Source organism: Phoenix dactylifera, unplaced genomic scaffold (assembly GCF_009389715.1).
Source record: "Phoenix dactylifera cultivar Barhee BC4 unplaced genomic scaffold, palm_55x_up_171113_PBpolish2nd_filt_p 000113F, whole genome shotgun sequence".
NCBI lineage: Eukaryota > Viridiplantae > Streptophyta > Magnoliopsida > Arecales > Arecaceae > Phoenix > Phoenix dactylifera.
The window spans coordinates 1,062,375-1,083,191 of NW_024067685.1; the positions used below are offsets into that span (position 1 = coordinate 1,062,375).

The 20,817-nt window shown below is 38.6% G+C and overlaps 1 protein-coding gene across 7 annotated transcripts in view; it reads right to left on the reverse strand.

Annotated features, from left to right (window-relative positions):
- Positions 1-350: 350 nt before the first annotated feature.
- The window catches only part of LOC103695553 (putative rRNA methyltransferase YlbH), a 62,074-nt gene continuing 41,607 nt past the window's right edge, over positions 351-20,817 (reverse strand). The window contains exons 7-10 of one of the 7 annotated variants that reach the window (XR_005507170.1): positions 9,684-9,823; positions 9,551-9,607; positions 684-962; positions 351-475 (exon numbers count right to left, since the gene is read on the reverse strand). Coding sequence is in view for 5 of the 7 variants with exons in the window: in XM_039116608.1 (XP_038972536.1) it covers positions 873-962; positions 9,551-9,607; positions 9,684-9,823 (287 nt within the window). In the remaining 2 variants the exon portion in view is untranslated. Of the gene's footprint in view, positions 476-555; positions 963-1,656; positions 1,767-9,550; positions 9,608-9,683; positions 9,824-20,817 lie in introns of those variants that run through there. The other 6 variants (XR_005507171.1, XM_039116610.1, XM_039116612.1 and 3 more) reach the window with 6 other exon arrangements.

The window sequence follows — 20,817 nt, forward strand, 5'->3', positions numbered from 1 at the left end:
TGAGAGAACTAATGTCCCACACCCTTTCGAGTCCCGTCTTCCTATCAAAATGGTGTAATATTGAAGATACCGCTCTAGTCTCGGAGGACCTAAATCGTTTACATAAGATAATATTTATCACATTACATGCCTTTCATCAGCTAGTCCTTTAGTGCTTCCGAGCTAATGAGCTACTCATTCTACTTAATCTCATTGTTGGCATGTTTGAGCTAGGAATGAGATCTCAACCATAGGAATGGCAGCGGCTAGATGCTCCCAAAGACCCTGGTATATGACATTGCAAATATTCTATCGCCTCATGGAAAGTTACTTTGGAATTGTGCTGAAAAAATTCTAGAGTAAGATATTGATTTGCCAATATATAAAAGGTCTTTATATGCAATTACGGATAACAAAAGGGCTTACATGGAAAAAAGAAGGGGGAGTGGGAGGTGGGGAAGAGTGCCATCGTCCACCTGGGCTATCTCATAAACACCTGTCAAGGTAAAAGAGGACACATAGTACCAGTCCCCAGAGAAGAGTATGACAAAATATATAAATTTTTGAACTACGACATCCAAGCAAAGGATAGCAGATAGCTGAAATAATTGAATGTAGGTATCCGTACAGAAGGATCAGAAATAGACTTGAATAAAGTTTATAAAAGGACCAGCTAAAACTGGGGAAAAGGTTAGAAAAATTACGCCAATATGACACAAGGGGAAGAAAAGAAAGACTAGCAGCTTGCTTGATAGAAGGTTGTGCCATCTCTTTGAAGACTGTAAGGCTTCACATCTGACACTTCACCAAGCATTAAGCTATCTCTCAATCACTAACAAGCTTTACATTAAAATCCTCTTCTAGATACAAATTTTTAGATGAGTTTACTCGGCTTAAGCAAAGGCCTTCTTGGTTCTCTTCTTTTGTGCCCATGCTGGCCCATATATTAGCAAGTTTGTCCTGCCAAATCGCCTATCAGCTATCTGCAATGCATTTATTCATCAGGTGAGTAACATCAACAACGCAACATCACAAGAGGCCTTTAAAAATCTTCAAACCAAAAACTTTAGTAGCACGCAGAGCTTAAGAAAAAAAAACTGTAAGGGGGAGCAGAACATGTAATGGCAAGAGGAAGCAATAAAAACCATCCGCGTAATCCCATGTTATTTTTGTGGGGACAAAAGAAAAAACCGTTAACATGTTTTCGTGCATTATAAATTGTATTCTATTTCCAGTCTCTTAACAGGATAAGACTTGATAGTTTTTCTTGAGCTGTTGTTATCTCTATGATATTTTCTCAAAATACCACCCACATATTTACCTCGAGAAACAATATAATGCAATGGTAGATTTTTACCATTGGTTTAATAATTCTATATATTATTAGGTAATTAACAATTTTGCTACGGTTGTTTTTTAACTAAACTAACCACAAACATTCCTTAGCTCCAATAACATCGTTAAAGATTTTCTGCTGCGAGCAGCTGTGATATTTTCTGCTGACATGCTAAGCGCTCGCAAGGCTGACATACTGACTAATCATCTTCAGATACGATTTTCTTGTGCTCCTCCAAAAGCTACCAGATCTACAAACTAAGGATTGCTATTTAAAACTTGGCCTATAAAACCAAATAGTACATGTTTTTCAATTTGATTCAATGAGCTCATATCATGAACCTGTTGCTTGCACTCAAAGGAAGTCGAGGAAGCATGAAAGCTGCAAGGAAGAGAACATCAATGACCATCTAGGTATGGATGTCCAGAATGTGATGATGAACAAACAGTTTCTGCAAGGACAGCAACAAAATAAGTATGAAGAATTATAGAAAATTAGAGTTTTAATCCGATCGGAGAGAATGAAGAATTCCTTCAACTTGCTTAACTCAAATCTCTCAAAAATTATTAAAGAGATGGAAAAGATTGGTGAAAGTAGAGCTTACATTTCTTTTTCTTTCATTGATCAATTGATCCTAAACTAAACTAAGGTATATAGTCTCTATTTATAATAATGAGGTCTAGCCTTGCACAATTTGAGTCGGATTTCTCTCTTAGTTCGAATAGGACTAACTTTCCAAACATAGACATAACCACTAGAAATAAATATAGAAAAAATAAAATTTTACAGAAGGTGGATCTCGACTTCTACATCAACTTTCTTTATCGCTCTGCTAATTCTTCTCAAATTGGGAGATATGCAGTAAGACCTATTGGATTGGGCTCAGTCCACTCGAGTGGCCCAGCCTCTTTTGGCCCAAACAAAAAAAAAGGATTTCGGCATGTGCTGCATAAGTGCCTAGAGGGAAGAGACTTCCGATCAAAGTCTTCTTCCTCTCCGAAAAGGCCGAACGGAATCCGACTCTAAGCCGGATTCCGGTCGCGGCCGAGCTCCATTTAGAGCTCCTCCTCATATTCTTTTCCACGCCACCAAAGAAACAGCCCCAATCGAAGCTCACTGCCAGAGTAATTCCTCAGCCTTTCTCTCCAAACGCCAGCCATTATTGACACCGTTGTCGCAGCCAAATGCTGTCGAAAGTCAAGTAAGAACCTACCAATCTTTGGTTAATTCCTCTCTCCCTCTTCCGTGACCTTTGGAAGCTCGTTTTCAGCCAGCAATCACCGGATTTTTGATGGAAAAGGGCAATGTCCTACTTCCTTTGTTTTGACCGACCGACCCTGTTCTTTTCCGATTCCGACTATCTCTGTCGCCGATGCTTGTCGTCGGAGGCTTTCCTTGATCCCTCATGGTGGATGGAAACTGTGGCAGGAGATCTGGCCACCGGGATGCATTAGATTCATAGTTTAAGGAGTCAGAACCCCTGTTTTTGTTGGTTTTCGGGCTGCCGGCCGCTAGTCGCCACCGGCCGCCTATTGGACGACCATGGGTCCCTAGCCCCAGGCATCACCTATAGCCACCCTTTTCCTTCCTCTTGCTTAATTAGAGAGAAGCTTCCTTTCTCTTTTCTCTCTCTTCCCCCACCCTCTCTTATTTCTCACTACAAAGTCTCTCTTGACTCATGGGCCAGACATGTTGATTCATCCAGATTGACCCGTGCCATCCACAACCAAACTCAGACCCCTAATTAAACCCTGGAGATTCTCTCTTTTCTCCATCCTTTCTCTATAATGTTTCTCTATCTGAAATTTCTCTTTAGGGTTGATTGGACCCCATAAGTATGACTAAGTATTTTTTGGATCGACCAAGGTGAAAGGTCCTAATCCAAGGTCGTCGGGTGGCGTAACCCCCACCCTAGCTCTTGCCAAACGCTGTTAGATTTGATCAATCCCGGTCTCTATTGAACCAATTGTGCCCTTGTCCGAGCATAATTCGATGAAACCACCTTAATCGAACCGATCCGGATGTCGAGCATTCCTGCTTGGTCAACCTTGTGAGGGCATTGGAATTTAGAATTTTGATTTTGCATGGAACTACTGATTCCCTTGCGATCTTGTCTTCCTACTTACTATAGAAGGATCAGCGCACGGATCAGGCTGACTCGCGGAAATAGGAAAATTTTAAAATAATTATGACGAAATTTTAATGAAAAATAGAACTTTTGAATATTAGACTCTGAGAAGAATTTTTGGGATTAATTGGACCTGAAATTTGGTTGCCTTCCCAAGGTAAGTAATATAACCTTTTTCTAAATTTATTAGCAAATTATAAATATTTTTTGAATTGAATTATTCTTGATTTATAAACTTGAAACATGGTGTTTTATTGTTATATATGCCTCTTTCTGGAATATTGTATGATTCTTAAGTGAACGTATTGATTTTGATATGGATTATATTCGATTGATTTCGATGTCGTATGATTTTATGTATCTTACAATTTGGAACACTAAATATAAAAAAACGAATTTTGCTTCGAAATGAATTTGGGCTCGCAGCCAGACTATGTGTCAATATCCTGCCAGTAGAGGTTATTCGATGATATATCGACACCATTCCAGTGAGGGTTATACGTTGGCAAATCGACACCCTGCCAGTGGAGGATATATGTTGGCATATCGACATCCTGCTAGTGGGGGTTATACGCTGGCATGTTGATGAGCTCATATTCTAGCCCAGCCATAGGATATAAATGTGGTCATAGTTCATGCATGTCAACATGAACTCAATGATTTGAAATACAATTGATTTATGAAACAAGATTTGAAATGTGAAATGACTGGATGGCGTATCGATTTGGTTTTGAATCGATGTATTTTGCACGCTTAATTTTAGTATATTATTATTATTTTATTGCTTGATTTATCTAACTAAGGTGTTCATTGCTTACTAGGTTGTCTAGCTCATTATACGATTTCTTACTGTTTTTACAAATCCGAAAAATTAGCTCGACTCGGAGATTTATCATAGAGAGTGATTAGAGATAAAATTTTGACATCTTTATTTAGACTTGATTTTATTTTAGAGTTGATGCAAAATTTTAGAATATTATTGATTTTGTAAGACTTTTAATTTAGTTATTAATTAGAATTTGAATGTTATTATTTAAATTATTTCTGCTGACTGATTATGATATCATGATGAGATGCTTTGCATGCTTGTGGAAAAATTTTCTAAAAGTACACAGTGGTTTGATATTTTTTTGATATTTTTTGATGTTTCTATGATCATGGTTTAACCTAAATGATACATCTTATTGCTTTAAAATGATACAAATCATAAAATGATTAGTGAGATATTGCATTCTACATTGAACAACATAAAATTATCCTCAAATCAAGTAATGACATAAAAATTAAAAAAATAATACAATCAATTACATACATTTAAAGTACAACATACATATTGATATCTAAAATCGGATCGAGTGGCGATGCCTCTCATAGATATCCAGATCATTAGTATAGTCAGACGGCACATCAGCCCATCCCTCTAACCAAGCAGTGTTGTAGTCTTCTACATTCATTCCATAAGGAACGCGCGTCGGATTATAAGCACTCTCGGATCTGTAGTTGAAGCTTTGACTCTAAGAGGTGTCTTCTGGCTGATAATACAATTGTGGAGGGGCCCATCCAAATATGCCAGCATCAAAATCTGCCCGTAAGATGCTCCGGGCTACGTAGAATAGTAGCCACCGGAAGATGCCTTCATTTAAAAAGAAAAAGCGGCGAAAAATCAAGGTCTGCTACTTTCATTTGCTGTTGAAGAGGCCTGCCTTCCCTATAGCAACCTGATGCTTTAAAAATATCATATTACTCCACAGTGACAACCTGGTTCGGAACCGGGTTGACTCGATGCGAACCGACCGTTCGCACTGAGTCTACACTGAATTGACCGGTTCCAGCCGGTTCGAACCCTTTCCAGCCGGTTCAAGTCGGTTCGGGACCGGTTCCGGCCGGTTCGGTAAGGATTCCGGCCGGTTTGGTAAGGATTCCGGCCGGTACGGAGCCGGAACCAAATATAGAAGACGAACCGACCGGGTTTCGCACTGGGTAGGCTCGGCACTGCCCGAACCGGACGATTCCGGCCGATTCGGCAAACCCTAGTTGCAACAATAGAATCAATGCCCTTCTAGGCACTAAAGTTAGTTGTAAACTAAAATAGGATACCACCATCTCACTTAACAATATATATGAATACATAATATCACATTATGTACACAACAATCATTCCCTCCCTTCAAACCTTATTTCAAACAGGAAGACTAAGAATTTATCCACCAAAGGTAATCTATATCTCGTTGCAATAGTGTTAAAAGCCCCATTTCATTTTTGTCTATCCTACTCATATTAGTTGCATCTTTCACATCCTAAAGTGTTCCCATGGAATCGACATGCCATGTTGTTGTAGACTATGGGGATTAAGAGAATGAAAATATTTCAATCTTTAGCTGCCTACAGCTAAGTTTCCTCCATCCCACTTGATTAAGAAATCCTATCCTGCTATAATTTATTGAATATTTTAATAAAAAATGCAAAATGCTATGCTTATTAGGTATAGCCATATAATGCTTTTTTTCCCATTTAAGTTTAACTTGCAATATTGAAAAATGAAAGCTGATCACATCACCATCCTCCACTGCCCACATTTATTCTGCTAACGGAAAGCTTTTCCATTCAAATTTTCCCTCTAAAATCTAAAACCATTAATTTAGCCTGCTGAACTAATATTAATAAGAATTAAATAGCACATCGAAGTTTTGTATTACGGATAAGCTGATCTCAGTTGCAACTCATAGGTTTGAATTGTAACTCATCAAACTTTGTGATTGTTGTGTTGAATCCTCTTTGGGTTGGACTTTGCACAATTATTCATTTCATACTGTTAGTGAAAAGAATTAAAGAGATTCTTCCAACCTTCTCTCTATCAAAAAAAAAGCATTTATTCGCAGAACTCTTAACCTAATTAATTTCAGTCTAATTGTCAATAGAGAAAAAAAATCTGACCAAATCACAGTCAGATTATGATAAAAAGTCAGCAAAGGTATTTATTGAGTTGAACAAATGCAACCCAAATTAAACTATATTATACTTATGTCTAAACTAAGCTAAACTAAACTGGATCGACATCATACTTGGGAAGGACCAGTTTATTGTACTCAGACCAATTGTTTTTCCTTTTTGATATTGTAATATGATATAATATATATGGTGTGTGCTATATGATATTCAAGTTTATGTTCATGTGATGTTTGATATAGCAAATTCATGTACAATTATTATTGTATACGAACATGCACTGCGCATGTATCACCTAGTCCATACAAAAGCCTTATGGACCTTTGGAAAGTCTTCACAAGACACTTAATACATCAAGGGCCTGTTTGGATGCTGCGAGATTTTATTGGTCTAATAAGATCTCCAGACAGTGATCTAGCCATCTAGTCATATATTAAGAAAGAAATAAACAATGGACAGGGAGAAGTTTAAAGGAGATCAGGACAGCTGGTGACAGAACAAATTCCTATTTTTCAGGATAACTAACCTCTTTCTGCAGGTAATTTACCTTATCTCTGAGATCTAGGGATTAGCTGCATCATCAGCTTCCCAAATTTCTTTAAACACTTCCTTCCCCTATAAATTTAATATAGGACCTTAGCTGATAAGATCTTCAAACATCCAAACAGGGCCTAAATGATATAGTGCTGCCGAAAAGGTTTGAAAAATTCATTGTACCATAGTATGATATTCCCTATACCAAGGCATATCGAGGGTGTAAAGTATCATACCTTAGTGTACCATGGAATTTCAAATCTTCATAAACAATAATTAGATATAGGGGCATGCCATGGCATGTATCAAGGATCGTTGTGCTAGTACCAAGGCCCATATTGGTTGCCCGACAGCATGGTTCGGTGTGCCCCCCTACCATGCCATGTGGGGCTCGTACTAACACAGCAGAGAGAGCGAAGGAGAGGGAGAACGGGAGAGAGGAAAAGAGAGAGAGGGGGGAAGGGGGAAGAGGGAGAGAGGAAGCAAGAGTGTGAGGGAAGGTGGCGGATGGCTGGCGAAGGCCGATGAAGGGCCACGGAAGGCCGGGGAGGGGCGCGAAGGGGCGGAGGAAAGGCTCTGCCCTCTAGTTCCCTTGTTTCATTCAAAATAAGAGTCCCAAAAGGGCCCCTCTTTTTATTTTGAAGAATTTAAGTGAAATCGGCAATCCTCTTGCCGACTTCTCTAAATTTTTTCAACATAAAAAAGATTTTAAAAAAAATTAAGTGAAGCCGGCACGGGGGTTGCCGACTGCACTTACACTTTTCAAAATAAAAGGGGCCCTCCAAGACTCTCGTTTCGAACGAAATAGGAGAACTGGAGGGCAGAGCAGCGCCCTTCCTTTGCCACTGAATCCCTCCCTAGCCTTCCATTAGCCTCCACTAGCCGTCTGCCACCCTCCCTTCCTCCCTCCCCCCTTCTCTCTCTTTTCCTCTCTTTCCTTCTCCCTCTCCCCCTCTCTTGCTGGTTTCTCGATGTGAAGGTGGGAACCATCCCGGTCCGCCGTCGATATGGCTCGATATGCCCCAAACTGGGTGGCTAGGGATAGTTCCACTGACATTGGTACGTACCATATCAAAACATACAGGTAAGCCCCTGTATTGCAACACTTCAAAGTTCAAACATTGGATATCAACATGTCAGATGGAATGGTGATGGACTTTGATCTACTTTGTCAAATAATAAACAGGTTGCTAGCAAATCTATAGCACTTGTTCTCGTGACAAGTAAATTTGTAAACTATTGGATTTCTATGTATTGGGTCCATCCAAGTCCAGTTGTTAGCCAAAACATTTAATCTGATCCAATAACAGTCTGGTGGATCATAAAACATCAACTCGACTATAATCTAAATATCTTACCAATTTAAGCAGTCCTATCTGACAAGTACTACCAGATCATAAAACACCAACTTGACTATAATCTGCATATCTTAGATCCAATTTAAGTAGTCCTATCTGACAGGTACATTCACCATTTATCCTTGGCCTTCCCTCTAAGATCCACACTTCTACCCTCCAACGGACCTTTCATATTATACGAGGTCCTGAAGCAAGCTAGAAACATTCTGATTTAGGTTTTATTTAATGATCCCTAAGAGAGAGATGGGGGAAAGAGAGGATGTGATGGATTAAACATTATTTCCATCTTGACTTGAGCCAGCTAGCGTCCAGCCCATATGCTTGTGCTGAAGATCCTTTCTCAGCTGCTAATCATGGAGTTAAGCTTCCTACAACCTAAGAAAGCAAGATAGAAAAACGAGGTGAATGATGCAAATGATTAAGGAAATGATAAATATGCAAAATATGGTATTATAATATAATCAAGGATGAACGGTTTGTATTATAAGAAAGGATGATATAGTCTAGTCTTTTTGGAATAATTTGATGACTCCCTGATATTGGAGGTTTAATCACATTAAGTGATCATAACTACATCTTAGATGATCATCGATGCTGAATGAACCACAAAAAAATTGTAACGGCAAGAATGAAGTAGTTTTGACATTGAATGAGAGAGAAACAGGTAGAAAGAGAGAGTGTATGTATTCATAATCCTTACTCTCCCTTTGATTTAAAGCCATACATGGTACAGTAACAGAAATACTTAATCACTTACAATACAACGTAATGCCGATTAACATCGTAAAAGGGCCAATTGTTCAAGAGCATATTACTCCACAAGAAAAACAAATAATAACCAACTTCGCCCCTCCCACAATTTATATTCCACCGTTCCCCCGTCCACCTCTCCCCTTCCAACCAACAAAGAAAAAATAGGCAAAAAAATAAAACAAATATCAAAAATAAAATAAGCTAAAGCAACATCTTCTACCTTGATCGATTTGTGAATATTCTTAATGTTGGCTTCTAATTTATTTTATCACAATATTCTCAACTATTTTCTTTTAGAACTTTTAAAACTAACAATTCATGCAGTACAATACAACTAAGAGTATCTACTCCATCAAAGCTTATACCATAAAAACAACCGCTTCAATTAAAACAATAATCCTACAAACATAATGAAAATTTTGTTTTCTCTAATGTAATATATTTAGTCTTTATTCTCTTCAGCGAAATAAGAAAATAAATTAAAAAATGAAAGTTGAAGAGATTAGGAGGAAGCACCTTTACAAGATGTCCACAAGAATCTGCCATTGAGGTTTTGAGGGGATACTCCACTAGCTAGCAAATTATTATTATTAGTGATGATACAGCAAGAGAGGAAGAAGAAAGCAATTTCCAAAGGAATGCATCTTACAATGAAGCAGTCTTCTCCAACCAAAGGTGATTTTCCAAGTTGCTCCATCAGCGTACCATAATTGACTGAAGTGTAGGGGGGCGTGACACTGATATAATCAAATGATCTGTACTTACCTGTACGAAACATTTTTTGTTGAACTGTCAAACAAGCATTAAAATGTAAAAATATTAAAATCACGAAAACACCAATTTCGGTTCAATCTGGCATTCAGATATTGAAACAACAACCATGACTAATTCACGTAAACATGCACACTATATTTTTTTCATAGAGGAGAGCGATGCCCAGATTAGTGATGATCAAGGAAGGAAGCTTATATGCACAACTTATAATAACTCGGTTAGGTGTTATACAATATCTCCAAGACATTATATCATCTCTCAAGCGCATTGTAGGTTGACACATACTGAAGATATGTTACAATGAACTCATAGACCAAAAATATTATCTCTGCAGTCAATTAGGCCACAGGGTGCAATCAAAAGCATTTGGTTATGGCATCCTGCTGTCCAACAAAGCATGCGACTCCTCTTAGATAGTTTATATGGCTGTATTACGACATATATAAAATAGAAATAATTTTAAGTGCCATTGCTAGTGTGACATGCATATAGATCTTTCGGATCATTTACTAACAAGTCAATTTATCAATGATGTACAGAAGCATGTCAGACCATACTATTTTGAACCATGTGAAGTTTCTTCCAGCAAGGAAGGAGATAATAAGTATGTCTCAACAAAGCACTCCTACGTTCATCACAGGTAAAGGCTTTAGAAGCAACATAGACAGTTGGCAAATGTTTTTATCTACACATGCTTTATAGCTAAAAGAAATGAGTTCCAGCTTGAGATTATTAAAATTAGTAACTTTCCCAAAGCTAGCCTTTAGTTAGATAGAAAGTGGCTGATGGTATTTCATGTGAATTCTTGCTTCAGCCACCTAAAAAAAAGTTCAGACAGTTCTTCTAGAACAACACTATCACTATGATCAGTGGTGGCGGTGGTGTCCTTTTGAATAATGAGGGAACAGTTTGCTTTCTTTTTAAAATTATTATGTCTTTTGTATGTAGCATAAAGCTCAGATATAGGACTCCCTCATTAGGGCTAAGGCCCTAGATACGCAGTTAGTCTAGTTTTCTTGTGAACTTTGCTGGAAACAGACTGCAGCTTGTATCTAATGTACATGTCAGCTGGAAAGAAAATTGAAAAAGACACACAAAATTATCGACCAAAATAGGGAGAAAAATGCACATGTCAGCTTGTATCTCTCATAATCCGTACTAAACAAATTACATGCAAACTCAACCTAGTAATGTCTAATCTAATGTACCTCTAAAATTTAGATATGATGACCATATGTATTTGTTTTATTAGAAAACCTAGTCTGTTGGATGCCTTTTTTTTCCTTGATAGAGATAACAGCACTAGTAACCTAAACATTGCTCTAATTTCAGAACAAGTGCAATGTAAAAATCTCAAATTCTTCAGATAAGTATATGTACATGAAGAAATACCCACCATAAAATCATTTAACTTAATTTGCTTCAATTTGTAACTCTTCAAAACAAAATTCTAAATTCAAATTAGATGCCGGCAATTTCATGTAGATGATGTTAGTCCTAAATTAGCAAGAATGCCCTCGCATTTCATGTTTAGGAATCCAAGAAAGGTACTTAAACCATTAACAAGATAAGGGATAAGCTTTCAGGGATATCATTCAATCTGTTCCTCTTTATAATATGAAACATAAATAAGAAAATAAGAAGTTCATTTTAAAAGCAAAGGTTGTCAGATTTATCAGCGTCTTGCTCAGAATTGATTATTTTGCCAAACTGCAATAAATGTGCATATTTTGAAGATAATGTGGCCTACTTTAATTAACCATAATATAGAGTATGCAACAATATATATCCAACAGGAGATAAGTTTTGCATTCCATAATATGCTTATCATATATTATTATAAACAAAAAAGTCAAGGTCCATTTCTCCCCATCCATTTTAGTGGACAATTAAAATGCAATGTCCACACCTCTCAAAAAATCAAGGACTCATGTATCACATGTGCCTAAGCTGGTTAAGGGCTGGAAAATCATGCCATACCATGCTAACACTTGACATACACTGGCACTTACTAAACAGATTTGTACCTAGATATGAAATTGACAAACTTAGATGTGCTACTTCATTCAATTATTTTTCTTTAATATATACCAGTTTCATGTTTCATACCAGTTTTCAGTTATGTTTTCAAACATGTTAACTTAGATTTTAACTAATATAAGGAAATATAGGATCATAAAATCATACTAGATACCTTTGTCTATGCTATTTAATATGTAATTGCATATCACCAAAAACAAACTAATGTTAGACAATTACATATACACTTTAATAACAAAATTTAAATTGGAAATCATGGTAAAAAGGTGTTGCAAAAGACACCATGACTATGCAAGAAGCTTGTATACTAGAGTTTATCTTAATTTCTAACCTTTGATATATTATTAAATGTTAGGCCATTTCCGTTTCTGATTCATACACAAAATAAATATATTCATTGAAAAATAGCCAAAAAAATCCAAAAGATTCAAACCACCATCTATAGAAGGTTCTCTACAATGGCAGAGAATAAGTATACGACGGCAAAATGGAGTACAAGCTCATATCAATTCATAATAATTGGTACTATGGTACGCCGTACTGGCCCGAACCAAGCGATACAGGGCATACCGTTCCATACCGGTTTAGCACCGATATCCGGTACAGATGGCATACCGACATTCGGTATGCCAAAAGAATTTCGCACCGTACCATACTGACACTATACTAGTATGGCACCGATATGGAGTCCGGCACCGAGACGGCGAACCATGATTGCTACCAATGCACATGACTTCTCTAGGTGCCGATGCAAGCCAACACACTATACTAGAAGCCTATACAAATGGCATATAGGTGTTCCATTATTCATATGCTATGTATCATGTATTCGCCGTCTCAGCACCGAACCCCGTACCAATACTATCCTATTACAGTGTCGATATGCGGTACAGTACAAGACAGCAAGGCGACTAAGTGTCGGTATAGTAGAGACTGCATACAGGTTCGATACCGATACGGTACCGTACGTCCGGTACGGTAGGAGCACTCGGTACCAAGGTCCGCAATCTCGACACCGAGTATCGTATCAGTACTTTATCGGTATGGTATGATACACTCCTGTACCAAAATAACTCTAGCCATTTTTCTCAATTTTTATCTCGGTACATCTCAGTACAGGACGGTACAAGGCTTGTACTAACTTGAAGTTAAGTTTCGTCTTACCAGTACAGTATGGTATGCCCCATACCGGGCGATACGGGGCGGTACGATAGATCATGCCTAGTACGGTACAATACCGACTGGTACGGCAAACTTTGATGCATACATTAGGTAATGATGGGTACTTCAGTCCTTGCATAAAAGGCACAGAGTGCATGCACGCCTAAGTCCTCTACATGCATTCAAGAAACTTGACTCAAGACATGGACGAGTCCAACCTCAAATATGCCTCTTCCAAGAATCATGACATGCGGTTTCCACCTCTGTAACTTAACATTTTGTAATAGTAAGACTAACAATTGATTTGCATCTCAAAGAAAATATTTTGTCACAATCTCCTTCATTTAGCCATTCGAACATGAAGTTTACTGCTCTCCTTTGTCAAAGACAATCAGCACATATTGCCACTACAAGATTTCTACATGCACTCATCTCTCCGCCAATTTAAGAATCAAATGAGATTGAATTTTACTATACCAACTCATCAACTTGATTCTGTGAAATTTCTGTCCTCACTCCTCTTCAATATGAAGAAAGCTCATACACTAATTATACAAGAAATTCAACCACATATCCTCAAAAATGTAAAACATAGCCCCCCAAATTCTACTGGATGTGTTGAAGTTGACTTGGTAAGAGACATGGGATGTGTTCTAATTGTCATGTTTAATATATATCATAAAATTAACATTGACCAAGTGCTAAGAGAAGCCTAGCAAGATGTATCATAGCCAGCTTCATGACTGATACAAAATGCCTCTTTAGAACACCAAAATGTAAAAGGTGACAATTTCCACAGATCAGGAGATATCAGCACATCGAGATAGACCAATCAAAAAAGAGATAAAGGCCAAATCCAATATGCATATAAATCTACATTGATGATAATCAATCTATGGACCATAAATTACAGCAAAAATCTTTGGAAACCTGTTGTGTTATGAATTTCATTAGCTCAGTCTTTTGTAGTCCAACCAACTCATAACCTACAACACTGCATGATTGACCATGCCCAAACACCCGTCGCCAGAAGTAGGTATCGGAGCAAATTAGAGTGTAGGCGTAGGGAAGAAGGTCTTTGAATTATTTTTAAAATGGAAGCAGGTGCTGGGATGAGTTTTCGAGAGATTCTAAATCGGGTGCTGCACCCCAAGTGGAAGATTACTGTGACTAAGCCAAATACACCACCATAGTAAATAGAAGAAATCGATCAATGACCTCCCTCAACCTAACGGATGTTAATCATATAAACTTGTGAGAGTCTACCAGACACCAACATCAAGTTCGAAATACCAAGGCATGAGTACCTACTAGGAAGTGGGTAATCTACACGTCATATCAAAATACATGTCAATGAAGTTTGTGTAGGAAAAATTTCCTGAGTTGTCCGATAAAATCGGACGCCAGGCATGAAAATCAGTTTTAAAATTTTATTTATAACAGTTATAAATATTAAACATAACTTTTATGTAAAACATACCTCGATCCCGCAGCGGAAGTTGGTCGAGGTAGGGCGGATCTAGATCTTTGAACGTTGCTTCGCGAGGCCTAGATCTGCAGGCCCTCTACTTCGCATGCACGCCAAACTTCGTAGGAAGATAGGATGGTGTCTGTATTTTGCAAAACCAGTTTTTGCAAAAGGACCCTAGAAAAAAACACTTTTCTTTCTTTTCCTTCTTCTTCTTCGTTCTCTCCCGTATCTTCACTGTACGCCCGAGAGCTCGGACGCCGATCACAGAGGAAAGGAAGAAGAGGACACGTCGCCAGATCTGGATGTTTACCACCGGAGAGAGGATTGAGAGAGAAAAATCACTTTTTCTCTCTTCTTCTTCTCCTACAGAACTCCCATTTAAACCTCTCTGTTACGTGAGTTTTATATACAGACAGAGACTTCAATCGTCACTAATCCTCTCTAGTTTTTCTCTCTGATTCACTCACAATTCATCTGTAAATCGAGAGAAAACGGTGGCCTACTTATAGGCCAATGCTGAGAGGATTTAATCGGAGTAATTGACTGCCTTTACGAATCCATACGTTATGAATTCATAATGTTCGTTTCAAAAACAAACGTGGGGAAAAATAGTAAATCCATCCGATAACAGCCGGATTTCAAAAATCAAATTGAACCAGAATGTAGCTGGTTCAAAAACTGGACATTCCGGTCCAGACGGCAAGTCGAACGGAGTTCGGATGGTGACGTGGTGTGGAGACGAAGCCGGGAGGAAGAAAGCTCTGTTTTCTCCTCCCAGGCTTTTCTCCATCGCGGCTCACAAGAAACCTTAAGGGTTCATGGAAAAAGAGAGTTAAGGGTCCATGTGAGCTTTGGTCCACGGGTCCATGGGTCCACAGGTTATTAGAAGTTGGATTGGGTCAGCCGGTTCAATTAAATGGAATAGCCTAATTGATTCACTTGGTTCTAAACCAAATTGATGGCCCAATTGAATGATTTTTTATCCGAAAAAATTCCACATGAGTCCGACTCATGGGAGGTTCAATTGGGTCCAATCTCGGCTCGATCCAAGTCCGACTTAGATCAAAACAAATACGAAATTAAATCCCAATTAAATCGTGATCGAGCCCAATTACACTAATTGAGACCCGATCAAACCCAATCTCAATAATTGAGTCCTGATCATGTTAAATTACATTAATTGAAACTTGATCGACCCTGAATACAGACTTAATTAGTTGTTCATCCATGAAATTTAGCATGTACCTCATGTTCAGTGCTAGCTGAACATAGACATAACCAAATTTCAAATGACCCACAATTTTAATTCTTAATTAAATTGCGTCAAGACCTTCCTACTTAGCTTGACTAATGTGCGTGACTCCGATAGGTTCGAACACTAAGCCGGTAGTACATGGACTAGTCCATGCACTAATCGAGGTGACCATCTAGCAATGATACCTGACGTCCGAATAGGTCGAATATGCAAAGCAACATTAAAGAACCTAAATGTATGGTTACTGCATAATTCATCCCTATGACCATCGATGCTCAAGATGACCTCAGAGTGGACTGTCGACCTCTAGGTCCAGTCATCCATAGTGTATTTCAAATAATCAAATCAAGTGACCTATCACTTGGTTTTTCCTGACCAAGGTTTTACTGAATTGAAACACAGCGAGACATCAACTCCTATAATCTGGAGTGGTCAATCCCTTCTTGACTCATACATAGACTTCACGAGTACTTGACTGCACCCAGCATCCTTCCGATCACTGAATTAAAAATTCAGGTCGTCTAGTGCCTAAGTACAGTGAGTTGCTTGCAAGTCACTGTGATAGTCTCAGGTCTAAGGGGTATTTATGCCCATACGCTTTGCAAGCTAACTTCCGACAGTGGAGTGCTCCACAGGTGAGTCACTATTCAGTGATGATGTACTCCTATATCTCACCTGTATGCCATACAGTGTCTCCACACTCCTTGGTTAAGAGGACAACCAACTAAATGGCACACAACGACCTATACTTGACATAGCTATCGTCCAATTGATAGCTCATCATTTGGTCACGAACTGGTTTAAGGACTAAATGATAAAAACCTCCTTTATCCACTAAATTAGTCCTAAGAACTTTATCACAATACGCAGGAGTTCAAATTGAAGATGAAACACTTGTGATAAATGAAAAAAATGCCAGAATAAATTTTATTCATTTTAATAAAACATATACAAACTCCAATTTCAAAAAATTGGCTTTGGGACACAATTTCCAACAACTCCTACTTGAACTAAAGCCAATTTGCATAGTATCTAATACCCATTTTCGATTTGTGATAATCGAACTCCTTTACAAAAAAGGCTTTAGTGAATGGGTCAGCTAGGTTTTCCCTTCCATCGATCTTCTGAAGATTGACGTCACCTCGTTCCACGATCTCTCGTACAAGGTGATAGCGACGCAGAATGTGCTTGGTTCTGTGGTGAGACTTTGGCTCCTTCGCTTATGCAATGGCTCCAATGTTGTCACAATACAAAAGAACTGGATCATTGATTGAGGGAACAACACCAAGTTGATTTACGAACTTCTTGATCCAAACAGCTTCCTTTGCGGCATCTGATGCAGCAACATACTCTGCTTCGCATACAGAATCGGCTACTGAATGCTGCTTGAAACTTTTCCAGCAGACTGCTCCTCCATTCAGGGTAAACACAAATCCTGACATACTCTTACTGTCATCATGGTCTGACTGCAAACTAGAGTCTGCAAACTCCACAAGTTTTAAGTCAGATTCTCCATAAATTAACCATTGGTCCTTAGTATTTCTCAAATACTTAAGGATGGTTTTCACCACCTTCCAATGGTTCTCATCCGGATCAGACTGATACCTACTCGCTACTGCTAATGAGTAAGCAACATCCGGTCTCGTACATGTCATGGCGTACATAATAGATCCCACTGCATAAGCATATGGGATTCTACTCATACGCTCCCTCTCTTCGAAAGTTGTCGGACAATCTTTCTTAGAGAGAGATTCCTTGGCCTATCGGAAGATAGCTCTTCTTGGAATTCTCCATGTTGAACCGCTTCAACATAGTATCGATGTACGTGGATTTGGACAATCCTAGTAACCTCTTAGATCTATCTCTATAGATCTTCATCCCTAGGATGTAGGATGCTTCTTCCAGATTCTTCATGGAGAACTATGATGATAGCCAGAGTTTCACATTTTGTAATGCAGGGATGTCATTCCCAATTAGGAGAATGTCATCTACATACAAGACAAGAAATGTGATTACTGAACCGTTAGCCCACTTGTAGACACAAGGTTTTTCTTCATTCTTAACGAAATCATATGCTCCGATAGTTTTATCGAAACGTATGTTCCAACTTCGAGAAGCTTGCTTAAGTCCATAAATGAACTTTTGTAGCTTGCATACCTTGGACTCGTCTGTGGAAGTGAAACCCTCAGGTTGTATCATATACACCTCTTCTTCCAGCTCTCCATTTAGAAAAGCTGTTTTCACATCCATTTGCCAGATTTCATAATCCATATATGTTGCTATAGCAAGCATGATCCGAATAGATTTTAGCATTGCCACAGGAAAAAAAGTCTCGTCATAGTCGATACCATAACGTTGACGATACCGTTTGGCAACCAGACGGGCTTTATAGATCTCCACCTTTCCATCTGCGCCTCTCTTTCTTTTGAAAACCCATTTGCACCCTATGGGTTTTATCCCTTCGGATGGATGTGTCCATACACTATTGATTTCCACGGATTCCATTTCGGATCTCATGGCGTTAAGCCATAACTCAGAGTCAGACCTCTGCATAGCATCCATATAGGTGATCGGATCCTCATTGTTCTCATTGAGCTTAATAGGATCTGCGTCATGGACCAAAAAACTGTAGTATCTGTCCACTTGACGCAGTACTCTACCAGATCGCCTTAATGGTGCCTGTACATTGGGCTCCTGATTTGATCTAATCAAATCCGGTTCAGTGGGTTCAGTAGATTGTGTTAATTCTCCTACCTGCTGAACTTCACTAAGTTAAACCTTAGAGGCAACAATTCCTTCACTCAGGACTTTCCTTTCCAAAAAGGTTGCCTTTAGTCCTACGAAAATCTTTTGTTCATTAGGAAGGTGGAAGTAATAACCCCTAGTTTCCTTGGGGTACCCTACAAAATAACACTTATCAAACCTAGGACCAAGTTTGTCAGTTTGAGAACGTTTAACATAAGCCGGACATCCCCAAACCCTAAGGTAAGAAAGTGTCGGCTTACGTCCAGTCCATATCTCATATGGAGTTTCTCAACGGACTTACTTGGAACCTTATTTAGTATTATACATGCAGACTCTAAAGCATAACCCCAAAAAGATAGAGGCAGACTAGTAAACCCCATTATGGATCGAACCATGTTTAACAGAGTTCAATTCCTCTTTTCGGACACACCATTGTGCTGAGGTGTTCCTGGAGGGGTCCATTGAGAGAGAATCCCATTCTCCTCTAGATAAATCAAAAAATCATCGAAAAGATATTCTCCTCCTCGGTTTGACTGAAGGATCTTAATACTCTTTCCAGTCTATTTTTCTTCTTCATTACAAAATCATTTGAACATTTCAAATGATTCCAACTTATGCTTCATCAGATAGACATACCCATACCTGGATAGGTCATCTGTGAAGGTTATGAAGTAGGCATAACCACCTCTGGCACTTATGTTCATAAATCCACATACATCAGTATGTATGAGGCCGAGAACATCGCTGGCTCGTTCACCCTTTCCAGAAAAAGATGACTTGGTCATCTTACCAAGAAGACGGGATTCACAGGTTGGCAATGATTCACAATCATTGATTTCTAAAATGCCCTGTTGGGCTAACCTGTTTATCCTGTTTTTATTTATGTGACCTAGCCGGCAATGCCATAAATAGGCTTCATTGACATCATCTAACTTAGGGCGTTTATTAGAAGTGTACATTACATTCACAGGCAGTGATAAAGTATAAATGTCATGTTTCAATTGTCCATGAAAAATTTTAATGCCATTCAAAATGATATCACAAAAATTTTCTTTTATTGATAAACAATAATCATTTTTTGCCAAAATGCCTACAGAGATGACATTCATCAAAAAAGCTGGACAATAATGACAATCATCTAATATAACTACTCTAGATTCAAAAACAAGCTCAATGACTCCTAAAGCTAGAACTGGAACTAATCTTTCATCTCCAACGTTCAGAAATCTTTCGCCATTCTTGAATCTTCTACTAACTTGAAGTCCCTGCAACGAATTGCAAATATTAATTGGACTTCCGGTATCCAATACCCAAGTGGTAGAATCATAAACAGAAAAATTACAAGGTGTTATCATATAATTACCTTGTGCAGCAACTATTTGCTGTTTTTTCTTCTTAGGCCTGTTTGGATCAAGGGACGCTATGTAAGCCGGACAATTCCGCTTCCAATGACCCTGCTTCTTACAGAAGAAGCACTTTGCCTTGCTCTTGTCGACTTTCTGCTTCTTAGTCTGACTGGGCTTAGAGACCCCAACACGAGTTTTCTGCGTCTTCTTCTTCTTTCCTTTCTTAAAGGAAGAACGTCCTGCAAAAGTCCCACCTACTACATTCACCGACTCCTTTTGGAGTTAGTGATCCTTCTCATAGGTCTGCAGTAAACCTAGCAAACCATGATAGGATACTTCAGGCTTGGTCATTCTATAATGACTAAGGAAGGTCAGGTAGGACTTGGGAAGTGAGTTCAAAATGGCATCCTTGCCCAATTGCTCGTGCAAAGGAAAGCCAAGTTTACTCAGACGATCGATTTGTTCGATCATGTACAATACATGATCGGTAACCGATGTTCCTTCCCTCATGCAGGCATTAAATATAGCGCAGGAGGTCTTATATCGTTCGACATCGTCAAGAGTGCCGAAGGACTCCTTCAACATTTGAAGGATTTCCACTGGTTGCGCTTCCTCGAATTTTTGACTAAACTCATCATTCATCGATGCCCTTATGATGCAGCGCACTGTAGTGTGATCGTTGAACCACTTCTGATAAGCATCTCTGATTGCACGTGGTGCATTAGCTGCAGGTTCTTCAGGTGCAGGATCCAATATCACATACAGGATCCACTCGTGCTCTAATACAATTTTCATCTTTCGATACCAGCTATCGAAGTTGGGTCCATTAAGCTTATTATTGTCTAATAGTGTTCGGAGGGACAATGAATTAGCCATATCTGAAAAATAAAGGAAAACCCAACTAATTAGTATATGATTTATTTTAATCCTAAAGACTTGGGCTTTAGTCTAAAGTTTTCTCCCACTATTTTAGTCGAATTAATAGCCTCTA